Genomic DNA, 13,800 nt, shown 5'->3' on the forward strand with positions numbered 1-13,800 from the left:
ACACAGCCCCTGATCGTTGTAAGAGGTATCCCATCCAAGTACTATCCAGGACCCACACTGCTTAGCTTCTGAGATCTGACAGGATCAGACTTACTCAGAGCAGATTGGCTCCATGCGAGCAAATTATTGAAATATTTAAAAATAATATTATTCAAAGAAAGATTGCAGGGAATTTGCATGTTTCTCCTTCTGCAGTGCATAGTATTAATAAACAATTCAGTTCATCTGGAGGAATTTGTGTACTCAGTTTTGCCTCCGTGTCGAGTGGAGAAGCTGTGGATACCATGTGTGCGTGCTTATCAGTACAGTTAATTCTGCAGTCTCTCTCCTTTTGTCAATACAGTAAAACTCGCATATGGATTCAGGTGTCCCAGCGATTTTTGTCAGTTATAATTGAAATCCGTTATGTGACGGATTAGTTACAGTCAGGAGGCATCGAATGATCTATGGGAATCCCCAGCTCCAATTATGCTTCATTGATTAAAAGCTTTACCTTGAATAAGGTAAAGCCTCATTTAATGACAGGTCAGAAACTTTGGCTGAAAAGTGCCGGACATTATGTGCATTAAAAAGGATTATATTTTGTCGCGTCACTGCTGTGGAATAGTACCTTAAATGCTAAAGCCTGATTTATGCATCTCCAACTCTGTAACTCCATGGCCATGCAATGACATTTATGACTCTGTATTATGAAGTTAGGGTTATATTTGCAGACTTTTCTGCTAAATGTATTTGATCCATGTCGAAATGTAATCAACGGCATGCTGCAAATTAAAATATGATGGGAGAGGAAGGAGCGAAAACATAAAAATGACAAATCACAGCCTTTTGCAGTCTGTCATTTAGTAGGTGCATGTCACGGGGAGGGTTTGCAGCCATGTAGAGGGCTGTAATCTAAACCGGTTTGGTTCATCACACCCAGGGATATGTGTGAAAATAAACAGCCGGGCTTTTAATCACAGAAATACGGCACCGCTGAGCTTTAGTTCATACATTTATTACTGGGCACGTCCAGACTGCTCTGTTTGGTACAAGGGGTTTTCAGTGGAAATACATTATGACGGGGTGGGACGTTTTGTCCGATGTGAGCGAAAATCTGTTATACAAAATCCATTATATACGGTGTTTATTACATGGAAAACCATACAAAAGCATTGGAACTTTTGCTTCTCTCCGGTGAGTGTGAATAGCTGGTTTATACGATGATGGTTTAGGCAAGTTTTACTGTATATGAAAAAATCCCACTAAGTTTCAAAACTTCACTAATAATCTTCATACTTTTGAAATGAATTATTATTATTCATGACAAAACCTTCCTCAAATGCAGCCTATGGCCTATTCCGGACTCCATCAACCTGCTTTTTTAACAAGCATGAAAACTTATTTCTCTCCAAGTCTGCATCCATGCCACCGAAATTCAGAGCAACATTTCTGTTGTAGACTTTACATATTAAGTTTTTTTTCAACTAAATCGTTCAAACTGTGAGTCTGTAGTGATATTTTCTGGATATATTTCTGGGATGTGCGAGATCTACAGTAAACTGTGGAAATCTTGAGTGTGTCAATAATTTAAGGAAGGCAGAGGTTCCTTCAGGTAAGAAACTTCTGCCCAGACGCCGCTGTCATCTTCGTTTCAGCAGACTTCTGTCTCGCTCTTCAGAAACAACCAATCACAGCAGAGCCAGTACCGACCCTGGTTCCCTCCTCCATAGTGCCAAAACCCTCCCCATAGTGCCAAATGTTTTGAGTGAGAGAGCAGAAATCCACTTTGCGCGAGTAGAAATCAGCTTCAAGAGTGCAGGGGCCCGCCGGTCACATATTCCTCCTCGCTCGCAGCACTATTGTCCTCGCTTGGGGAGCAGTTTCCTCTGAGTGCACGCGCGCAGAGATAATTTGCTTGCTCACAGTTAATATCTATGCGTGTGGAATAATATAATACGCATGAATGCATGTTTTATTGTGCGAGTGCTTTTAGCACTAATCTGATGCCATAGTGCAAGCTTTTTACAGATGACCCTATGGTGTTCTACACCAGAAGGTTGGCAGTGTTGTAATGTAACGATGTAGGAATACTAAGTTACTGTACTTAAGTAGAATTTTGACGTATCTGTACTTCGTTATTTACTTTTCTGACGACTTTTACTCCACTACATTTCCTCAATAAAATGTATACTTTACTGCAATAAAAAGTATAAGTGAAAGTAAGCCGGAGTGCAGCTGAACCTCGGGAAGAGATACAGTCCTCTACAGCCAGAGCGCAGCGCCTTTCAACCCTGCAGCATCAAGTGGCATGTTTGACATAAAACAAGTTTAAAAGACCAAAAAATATAAAAGATGACAAACATGGATCATCTCCCACTGGAGTCCAGCGCACGATCGGAGTTAAGAGGAAAACTTACTTCAGTACAGACAAAACTGGCTGTTGTGGTTATTTCATTTATTTTATTTGAAATGTTCACGGAGAAGCACTGCATAAAAGCCGCGCCACATTTTGGATTTGAGAGCGCAAAGAGTGCCATGTTTGGTTGCTTTGCAGTGGTTGGTGGTGGTGATGCTTGCATTGTTTTTTTTTTGTTTTTTTTTTACTTTTCCTTAAATTTGGCACAACTGTTCAGCTATAAATGACTGTTTTGTTTCACAAGAGCCTGGCTGTTGTGTTTAACAGAAAAGTGTGTGGGGGGTCTTCCAGGAAAAAGACTGCATCTAATGAAAAATGATGGCAGCTTTCTTTACAGCTGTATGTACATCCACCTGTTGCTCACTCATCCCGTCACCAACACCAACTGCTCCGCCACAGGCGGATCCAGCCTGTTATAGGGGCTGAGGCCTCCTCCTTGTTTCTCCAGACACCACACTGGCTTTCTTTTCATGTCAGTGTTTCACTCTCCACTCATCTTGGATTTTACTTTACTCAATACTTTTACTTAAAGTACATTTTATATGAGAAATTTACTTTTAATACTTAAGTACAGTAAATGTCAGATACTTTAAGACTTTTACGCAAGTAATATTTTTAAAGGAGACTTTAACTTTTACCAAAGTCATTTTATGGTAAGATACTTGTACTTTCACTTAAGTATCACTTTGAGGTACTTTATACAAGACTGAAGGTTGGAAGTAAAGAGGAGCAGGAAGAATGGAGAAGCGACGCATGGACACTTTCTGTGTCTGAGCTTATGAAAAGGGGGCGCTGTGTTCTGTGTTTCAGCCTCGTTTGCTGAGTGTCAGCGGTCTGACAGTGTGCGGTCTGACAGTCCCCTCAGCTGGAAAGGAAGCACCCCCAGTTTGAAGAAGGGTCAGTGGACTCTAAAAGGTGAGTGGCACCAATGACAACTTTGGCCTGATGGTGGCAGTAAAGAGATTAACATCTGCTTTGTTCACTGGGGGGGGGTGTGTATGTGGTGAGGGTGTGTTGTGGGGAGGTGGTGATAGAAATTAAAAATTATTTTAAATAAAAATATGAAATTTATCAGTAGATAAATATAGTTGAACTAATACAGTCTGAAAAATTAATTTAAACTTGAAGAGCAAATCTGTCAAATCATATTAACTGTGCATTTTGTCAGATACAATTAAAAGGGAAGGATATAAAAATAAATTCATCTATAATAACTACAAGGGTTATTGCATATTCCCAGTGCAGGGAAAATGTGTATTGCGAGTTACTTAGTCCCAACCAACATGTGTATATTCAATAACTCAAAAATTCCTGTCACTCAACAAGTCTTACAACATATGAGGACAAACCCTGTTCCTTTGTTTGGCCTGTGCAATAGTCCACAGACATACTGCCACCTGCTGGACGTTTCGTGCATGTAAAATTCCAAAGCAGCTGTGGTTAAAACTCACATGTAGGGTTTCAACGCACTGATCTTCTTGTTATCTTCGCTCTGCTTATATTGTAACAAGCAGCTACATCGAGAAACACGACACCAAAACTGCAAACCCGGGATAAATTATATGATAGAATGTATGCCTGAGGATGGTGCCAAAAATTTGTATTACTACAGATAAGTGATGGTTATCTTGAAACACAGGTCCGCAATATTTTGAGACCTTTGCTACACCTGTGATTTGACACATTGCTCTCTAGTCTGAATCATGAGCTTTGATAAACAAGGTTTCATTACGTCACTGATTCCAAACAAATGGTTCCAAACCTTCCACCCGATTTGCGCCCTCTGGTGATTACTTGTGTGTGTTTCGTCCAATCAACCGTTTGTTTCCTTTTAAAGCAACATGAACCTGAATATACGATACATCAGTGTTATTTTAGACTTAATTTTTCAGACTATATGGTATCTTTAACAAAATACAAAGAAAAACAGTGATCTACAAAAATGAATAAATAAGTAAATGACTAAATAAATAAATTCAGGATCTGGACCAGAAGCTTTAAATAACTGGTGACAACATTATAAAAAGGTGGGGCCTGAGAGTTTTTTGTTTGTTTGTTTGTTTGTTTGTGACAACTGTTGTTCATGGAGTCAAAGTGAGACTTCAATGTGAAAAAATGTTTTACAATGACTGATTTGATTTTCAGATCTGAAGAAGCACAAAACTGCACATGGTTCAGGTATGTTTCACTGTTCATTGACTTAAGAATTAAATGAAGTCATTTAGCTTTTATGAAATTCTGTAAAAGTTTGGTTTTGATGTGGCTGAAAAACAGTTAAATTAAGTATGACATCATTAAAAAGGCTGAACCAGCTTTTAAAACAGACAGTTTGTAAGGTTTTTTTTATTGACATTCATTGTTTTTAAGACATTTTGTAAAAGTTTACTTCTTATTTATTTTTATTGAAATGATGTTCATGAGAAAATGGGTTCAAAAAATTTTGTGACTTTCAGATGGAAAGAAAAACAAACTGATGTCAGGTACGTTTCCAAATAAAAACCCCAATCAAATGTTTGCTTGTGTAACAGCATTGTGTTTGTCTTTGTTTGTTTGTTGTTTACAGGTAATAAAGCTCGCACGTACATGGGTAAGTCTAGAAAAACAAAACTTCCTTACTGTGAAAATCGTAAGTCCTCTTTTTTTCTATTTTGAAAATCTCAAATATTTTTGTCACTATTATTTGTTGCCAGATCTCACAACAGAAACAAGCAGATGTGAAATAATCTTGCACAATTTAACTTTTTTGTATTCACCCTTCTGTTATTGCACACAAACAAACGTCACAATAAATTAGCAAGAACTAGGAATACAAACAACATACTTGTACAAAAATTATGGCATTAAGTGGCATTGAGCACAGTTATTTAAATTTAGTTTCCATTTAATCATTAAATTTGAAGTTTTTTATTTAAATTATTATTATTATTGACCTATGTAAAGAAAAACTGGTTGCATTTATCAGTTATACTGAACAATGTTCTTTATTCTGCACATTCTTACTCTGTATGTGGCCCTATGCACCACCTAATGGTTTATTAAAGTAATACAACAACAAGACAATCATAATGATAAATGTGTGTGTTGCCATTCTAGTAAGTCCCTTCGGCTGCTCCCTTGTTTGCACTTGGGGTCGCCACAGCAAATCCAAGGTGGATGTGCATGTTGAATTGGCACAAGTTTTACGCCGGATGCCCTTCCTGACGCAACTCCACATTACATAGAGAAATGTGGCAGGGGTGGGATTTGAACCCGGAACCTTCTGAACTGAAACCAAGCGCATTAACCACTTGGCCACCACCTGCCATTCTGCTCTGGAATTTTCTCCACGTGTTTTCCTGATGTGCCCCAAGGTCTTGCACAAGAACATTTTGGTACTCAAGGAATGAAACCACCACCCTTTTGATTAATAAAATCAATCCCGTATTTATAGTGAAAAAATGCCCGGATCGTGTTGTGATGTTACTTTTAGTTTGACATCATTGGAAACATTAAATCTGTGTCACACAATTCAGCCTCACTGCTGGATCATGATTTTATACATTATAATCTGCACATCCCAGAATCCTCAGGGCCTGTAAACGTTTTTTTTTTTTCCTTTTTAAGGTTGCTTTTAACAGCAACTATATCATTGCTCAGTGAGACCAGACATTGTTTGTTTTACACTTGGACAAAAATCTGCTTCCCTCCGGCAGTCATGTGACTGAAATTTTTAGTGTTTGCAAAAATGTATCTGTTATTTGTCCTATAAATAAATCCAAATGGAGAATGTTAAAATAACCATGTCCATTCCTCCCAAATTTCCTAAAATATTATCACATGCATCTCCAAATGAAACCTGCAGTTATTAATTATGGAATATGTTCAGACACATAAACAAAATCTTTTCTAATTGGCTGTGCCTCTGGCGCTGCCTTCAGGCCAAACCCACCATCAAAAAAGAGGAAAACTCAGATTCACAGCTACGGCGTAATGAGTGTTCCAGCCTCACAGGGGTGTTAATGTGCTTGTTTAGATTTATTTTTTTAAAAGCTGTCTATTAAAAAATAAATAAATAAATATTTTACCTCAATATTTGACTCTGTTTTTAGTGATTATTCCTCATAAATCAGATCTGCTGTTCTTAAAAATAAGAAAAGGAAACTTTTCATAACAAAGAACAAAATGCATGACCTTCACAGTGACCCATGACCTGAGGTCAGAGGTCATGTTTGAAGAAAGCATCCTTAAAAGCCAGTTTTTCCTCCTTCCTTGGATCATAAATGAGCTCGAGCTTGTAGCCAGGCTACAGCTAGCCAGGCCCCTGTAGTCGGTGCGGACCAACGTAGCTTAGCTGCCGTTAGTTCCCCTCTGGCAGATCCCGAGCAGCCGGGAAAGCAGGCTGACTGGGTGACTGTGAGGAGGAAGTGTAGCCCTAAACAGAAGCCCCGTGTACACTGCCAACCCGTTCACATTTCTAACCGCTTTTCCCCACTCGACGACACACCCGCCGAGGATCAAACTCTGGTTATTGCCGACTCTGTTTTGAGAAATGTGAAGTTAGCGACACCAGCAACCATAGTCAATTGTCTTCCGGGGGCCAGAGCAGGCGACATTGAAGGAAATTTGAAACTGCTGGCTAAGGCTAAGCGTAAATTTGGTAAGATTGTAATTCACGTCGGCAGTAATGACACCCGGTTACGCCAATCGGAGGTCACTAAAATTAAGATTGAATTGGTGTGTAACTTTGCAAAAACAATGTCGGACTCTGTAGTTTTCTCTGGGCCCCTCCCCAATCAGACCGGGAGTGACAGGTTTAGCCGCATGTTCTCCTTGAATTGCTGGCTGTCTGAGTGGTGTCCAAAAAAAAAATGAGGTGGGCTTCATAGATAATTGGCAAAGCTTCTGGGGAAAACCTGGTCTTGTTAGGAGAGACGGCATCTATCCCACTTTGGATGGAGCAGCTCTCATTTCTAGAAATCTGGCCAATTTTCTTAAATCCTCCAAACCGTGACTATCCAGGGTTGGGACCAGGAAGCAGAGTTGTAGTCTTACACACCTCTCTGCAGCTTCTCTCCCCCTGCCATCCCCTCATTACCCCATCCCCGTAGAGACGGTGTCTGCTCCCAGACCACCAATAACTAGCAAAAATCTATTTAAGCATAAAAATTCAAAAAGAAAAAATAATATGGCACCTTCAACTGCACCACAGACTAAAACAGTTAAATGTGGTCTATTAAACATTAGGTCTCTCTCTTCTAAGTCCCTGTTGGTAAATGATATAATAATTGATCAACATATTGATTTATTCTGCCTTACAGAAACCTGGTTACAGCAGGATGAATATGTTAGTTTAAATGAGTCAACACCCCCGAGTCACACTAACTGTCAGAATGCTTGTAGCACAGGCCGAGGCGGAGGATTAGCAGCAATCTTCGATTCCAGCTTATTAATTAATCAAAAACCCAGACAGAGCTTTAATTCATTTGAAAGCTTGACTCTTAGTCTTGTCCATCCAAATTGGAAGTCCCAAAAAACAGTTTTATTTATTATCTATCGTCCACCTGGTCGTTACTGTGAGTTTCTGTGAATTTTCAGACCTTTTGTCTGACTTAGTGCTTAGCTCAGATAAGATAATTATAGTGGGCGATTTTAACATCCACACAGATGCTGAGAATGACAGCCTCAACACTGCATTTAATCTATTATTAGACTCTATTGGCTTTGCTCAAAATGTAAATGAGTCCACCCACCACTTTAATCATATCTTAGATCTTGTTCTGACTTATGGTATGGAAATAGAAGACTTAACAGTATTCCCTGAAAACTCCCTTCTGTCTGATCATTTCTTAATAACATTTACATTTACTCTGATGGACTACCCAGCAGTGGGGAATAAGTTTCATTACACTAGAAGTCTTTCAGAAAGCGCTGTAACTAGGTTTAAGGATATGATTCCTTCTTTATGTTCTCTAATGCCATATACCAACACAGTGCAGAGTAGCTACCTAAACTCTGTAAGTGAGATAGAGTATCTCGTCAGTAGTTTTACATCCTCATTGAAGACAACTTTGGATGCTGTAGCTCCTCTGAAAAAGAGAGCTTTAAATCAGAAGTGCCTGACTCCGTGGTATAACTCACAAACTCGTAGCTTAAAGCAGATAACCCGTAAGTTGGAGAGGAAATGGCGTCTCACTAATTTAGAAGATCTTCACTTAGCCTGGAAAAAGAGTCTGTTGCTCTGTAAAAAAAAGCCCTCCGTAAAGCTAGGACATCTTACTACTCATCACTAATTGAAGAAAATAAGAACAACCCCACGTTTCTTTTCAGCACTGTAGCCAGGCTGACAAAGAGTCAGAGCTCTATTGAGCTGAGTATTCCATTAACTTTAACTAGTAATGACTTCATGACTTTCTTTGCTAACAAAATTTTAACTATTAGAGAAAAAATTACTCATAACCATCCCAAAGACGTATCGTTATCTTTGGCTGCTTTCAGTGATGCCGGTATTTGGTTAGACTCTTTCTCTCTGATTGTTCTGAGTTATTTTCATTAGTTACTTCATCCAAACCATCAACATGTCTATTAGACCCCATTCCTACCAGGCTGCTCAAGGAAGCCCTACCATTATTTAATGCTTCGATCTTAAATATGATCAATCTATCTTTGTTAGTTGGCTATGTACCACAGGCTTTTAAGGTGGCAGTAATTAAACCATTACTTAAAAAGCCATCACTTGACCCAGCTATCTTAGCTAATTATAGGCCAATCTCCAACCTTCCTTTTCTCTCAAAAATTCTTGAAAGGGTAGTTGTAAAACAGCTAACTGATCATCTGCAGAGGAATGGTCTATTTGAAGAGTTTCAGTCAGGTTTTAGAATTCATCATAGTACAGAAACAGCATTAGTGAAGGTTACAAATGATCTTCTTATGGCCTCGGACAGTGGACTCATCTCTGTGCTTGTTCTGTTAGACCTCAGTGCTGCTTTTGATACTGTTGACCATAAAATTTTATTACAGAGATTAGAGCATGCCATAGGTATTAAAGGCACTGCGCTGTGGCGGTTTGAATCATATTTGTCTAATAGATTACAATTTGTTCATGTAAATGGGGAATCTTCTTCACAGACTAAAGTTAATTATGGAGTTCCACAAGGTTCTGTGCTAGGACCAATTTTATTCACTTTATACATGCTTCCCTTAGGCAGTATTATTAGACGGTATTGCTTAAATTTTCATTGTTACGCAGATGATACCCAGCTTTATCTATCCATGAAGCCAGAGGACACACACCAATTAGCTAAACTGCAGGATTGTCTTACAGACATAAAGACATGGATGACCTCTAATTTCCTGCTTTTAAACTCAGATAAAACTGAAGTTATTGTACTTGGCCCCACAAATCTTAGAAACATGGTGTCTAACCAGATCCTTACTCTGGATGGCATTACCCTGACCTTTAGTAATACTGTGAGAAATCTTGGAGTCATTTTTGATCAGGATATGTCATTCAAAGCGCATATTAAACAAATATGTAGGACTGCTTTTTTGCATTTACACAATATCTCTAAAATTAGAAAGGTCTTGTCTCAGAGTGATGCTGAAAAACTAATTCATGCATTTATTTCTTCTAGGCTGGACTATTGTAATTCATTATTATCAGGTTGTCCTAAAAGTTCCCTAAAAAGCCTTCAGTTAATTCAAAATGCTGCAGCTAGAGTACTAACGGGGACTAGAAGGAGAGAGCATATCTCACCCATATTGGCCTCTCTTCATTGGCTTCCTGTTAATTCTAGAATAGAATTTAAAATTCTTCTTCTTACTTATAAGGTTTTGAATAATCAGGTCCCATCTTATCTTAGGGACCTCGTAGTACCATATCACCCCAATAGAGCGCTTCGCTCTCAGACTGCAGGCTTACTTGTAGTTCCTAGGGTTTGTAAGAGTAGAATGGGAGGCAGAGCCTTCAGCTTTCAGGCTCCTCTCCTGTGGAACCAGCTCCCAATTCAGATCAGGGAGACAGACACCCTCTCTACTTTTAAGATTAGGCTTAAAACTTTCCTTTTTATACCTACTTACTTATAGTTAGGGCTGGATCAGGTGACCCTGAACCATCCCTTAGTTATGCTGCTATAGACGTAGACTGCTGGGGGGTTCCCATGATGCACTGTTTCTTTCTCTTTTTGCTCTGTATGCACCACTCTGCATTTAATCATTAGTGATCGATCTCTGCTCCCCTCCACAGCATGTCTTTTTCCTGGTTCTCTCCCTCAGCCCCAACCAGTCCCAGCAGAAGACTGCCCCTCCCTGAGCCTGGTTCTGCTGGAGGTTTCTTCCTGTTAAAAGGGAGTTTTTCCTTCCCACTGTAGCCAAGTGCTTGCTCACAGGGGGTCGTTTTGACCGTTGGGGTTTTACATAATTATTGTATGGCCTTGCCTTACAATATAAAGCGCCTTGGGGCAACTGTTGTGATTTGGCGCTATATAAAAAAAAAATTGATTGATTGATTGACTGAAAATAAAGACCGCCTCAGATCACTTCCTGCCCTTGTTGGTGTTTTGGTGAAGTCTCTTCCCGTTTATCCTCAGAGGACATTACGCTGAACCCGGTGACGGCATACCCGTTCCTGATCCTGTCCGAGGACAGGAAGCAGGTGAAGCGGGGTGAGAAGCTCCAGATCTACAGGAACAGCCAGTCCCGCTTCGATGTGTGGTCCTGCGTCACCGCCAAGGAGGGCTACACCTCAGGACGCCACTACTGGGAGGTGAGTGGTCAGAGGCAATGTTCAACCTTAGAGCCAAACATTTTCATCAGTCAGACAAAGACAAAGATGACTTAAGTGCTTCGATCAAGCTTCATTAAAATCTCTTGATTGGTTTGGCGTTGGTGCTGCCTGCTGCCCCCTGCTGTCTCAGGTATTTGTTGGCGAGAATAAAGACTGGAAAGTGGGCGTGGTCGAGGAGAAGGCTCAGAGGAAGGGCCTGTTTGACATGAGTCCCTCCAGCGGATACTACGCCATCTGGTGGAGCAGCAACCACCTGCGTGCGCTCACAGCCCCGCCCCTCACCAAGGTCAGCCCAGCTGTTTCTAAGCCAAAATAACCTTAGAGCCCAGAGTCTTGATTGTTTCTAGCAACATTTCAAAAGGAAATTGCTTTTTTTCTTTCAACCTAATTATCAAGACTTGCGCCTTTGCATCCTGAGAAAATCTTCACATGAAGAATAAGAATAACCAGTGCGTCATGAAACCACCTCAGGTCCTAGAGAGCAGCCAGCTGTCTGTTCCCACCGATAAAAAGTAACATTTCACCAGGCAAATTGTGGAAGTGTCTTTGTAAGGGGTAAATGTGGGTGTCGCTAACTGTCAGCTCCTGAAGCTTGTTTAGTCTTTCAGATTTCTGTCATTTTATTTGCCATTATAATAATGCAATAAAAGTGAAGTTATAGGTATGTGCTAAGTCAAAGGTCATTGACGGCACACGTACCTTGGAGTTCAGCACTGACTTGTTCTGGAATTGTATCCAGGATTTTTTTTTTTTTTTTTTTTTATAGATCCCTTTCAGAAAGTCTCTGCAGAATATTTATTTTGTACTGAAGTTTTTATTGTTGTCATCCAACACTCAGGTGAAAACGCCACCAAAGCTGCGACAGGTGGGTGTGTTCCTGGACATGGAAGAAGGTCACGTGTCATTTTACAACGCGAAGACTGGCACAGACATCTACAGCTTCAAAGGATCCTTCGACATCTCCAACAAGATGTTTCCTTTGCTGGGCACCGGGGACAAGGAGGTGCCCCTGGTCCTCATGACCTCCCAACATCATCTGGCCTAAAGCCCACAGCTGATCCTCATCAGAAACGTAGACAGTGGGCTTCTGGGAAAGAGCCAAAGGTGGCCGTGTAGGAAGTATGACTGAGTCCAATGAGGGGTGGAACCGGGACCTCAGTGTCACCACTGATGGACCAGAGTCTTGACTGCTAATTTATGAGTCCACCAAGAGAAAAAGAAAATCACCTATTATTTGTTTAGGTCAAAGTCAATTGTAATTACTTTTTAAAATAACAATTTCATTGAAAAATGAAATTTGGTGATATGTACAAAATCGGACTTTGGAAAAAATTCTTCATCCTTGTTTTTCACAAATTATAAACCAAATAGTCATTGTTATTTACAGAGAGATTACATTTATATCATGCGATCTGCCTTCTGCAGTTGTTTTTTTTTTATTATTATTTTGTGTTCAATAAAATATTTTTAACTTTGTTCATCTACGTGGTCAGAAAATTTACCTTTCCAACAATATATCCTCCAACTCACTCTCTCTCTCTCTCTCTCTCTCTCTCTATATATATATATGCTGGTCATCTAATTAGAGTATCATGCAAAAGTTTTTTTTATTTCAGTAATTCCATTCAAAAAGTGAAACTTTATTCATTCATTACACACATACTGGTAATTACAAATGTTTCTTTTCATTTTGATGATAACTGACAACTAATGAAAATCCCAAATTCAGTATCTCAGAAGATAAGAATATTACTTAAGACCAATACAAAACATGGATTTTTAGAAATGTTGGCCAACTGAAAAGTATGAGCATGTACAGCACTCAATACGTAGTTGGGGCTCCTTTTGCCTGAATTACTTCAGCAATGCGGCGTGCCATGGAGTCGATCAGTCTGTGGCACAGCTCTTATGCATTGTTGGGTCTGGTGTGTCGCATCTTCTTCTTCACAATACCCCGTAGATTTTCTATGGGGTTAAGGTCAGGCAAGTTTGCTGGCCAATTAAGAACAGGGATACCATGGTCCTTAAACCAGGTACTGGTAGCTTTGACACTGTGTGCAGGTGGCAAGTCCTGTTGGAAAATGAAATCTGCATCTCCATAAAGTTCTTCAGCAGCAGGAAGCATGAATTGCTCCACAACTTCCTGGTAGATGGTTGTGTTGATCTTGGACCTCAGAAAACACAGTGGCCCAACACCAGCAGATGACATGGCCCCAAACCATCACTGACTGTGGAAACTTTACACTGGACCTCAACGTGGATTCTGTGCCTCTCCTCTCTTCCTCCAGACTCTGGGACCTTGAGTTCCAAAGGAAATGCAAAATTTACTTCCATCAGAGAACATAACTTTGGAGCACTCAGCAGCAGTCCAGTCCTTTTTGTCTTTAGCCAAGGCAAGATGTCAAGTCAGCAGTCTTCTCCATGATTGTGTTGCCTACAGAACTAGACTGAGTGACCAGTTAAAGGCCTTTGCAGGTGTTTTGAGTTAATTGGCTGATTACAGTTTGTCACCAGGTGTCTTCAATATTCAACCTTTTCACAATATTCTAATTTTCTGAGATACTGAATTTGGGATTTTCATTAGTTGTCAGTTATAATCATCAAAATTAAAAGAAATAAACACTTGAGCTATATCAGCCTG

At 39.9% G+C, this 13,800-nt stretch overlaps 1 protein-coding gene across 1 annotated transcript in view; it reads left to right on the forward strand.

The window, feature by feature from the left end:
* LOC117528161 (E3 ubiquitin-protein ligase TRIM39-like) overlaps positions 1–12,639 on the forward strand; it is an 80,175-nt gene extending 67,536 nt beyond the window's left edge. Inside the window, exons 9-15 of the mRNA XM_034190740.1 lie at positions 3,229–3,313; positions 4,544–4,576; positions 4,852–4,878; positions 4,962–4,985; positions 10,963–11,138; positions 11,290–11,445; positions 11,998–12,639. Coding sequence (XP_034046631.1) covers positions 3,229–3,313; positions 4,544–4,576; positions 4,852–4,878; positions 4,962–4,985; positions 10,963–11,138; positions 11,290–11,445; positions 11,998–12,204 — 708 coding nt within the window. The 3' untranslated portion in view covers positions 12,205–12,639. The remainder of the gene's footprint in view (positions 1–3,228; positions 3,314–4,543; positions 4,577–4,851; positions 4,879–4,961; positions 4,986–10,962; positions 11,139–11,289; positions 11,446–11,997) is intronic.
* The last annotated feature ends 1,161 nt before the right edge of the window (positions 12,640–13,800 follow it).

This window comes from Thalassophryne amazonica, chromosome 16 (genome assembly GCF_902500255.1).
Source record: "Thalassophryne amazonica chromosome 16, fThaAma1.1, whole genome shotgun sequence".
Taxonomy (NCBI): Eukaryota; Metazoa; Chordata; class Actinopteri; order Batrachoidiformes; family Batrachoididae; genus Thalassophryne; species Thalassophryne amazonica.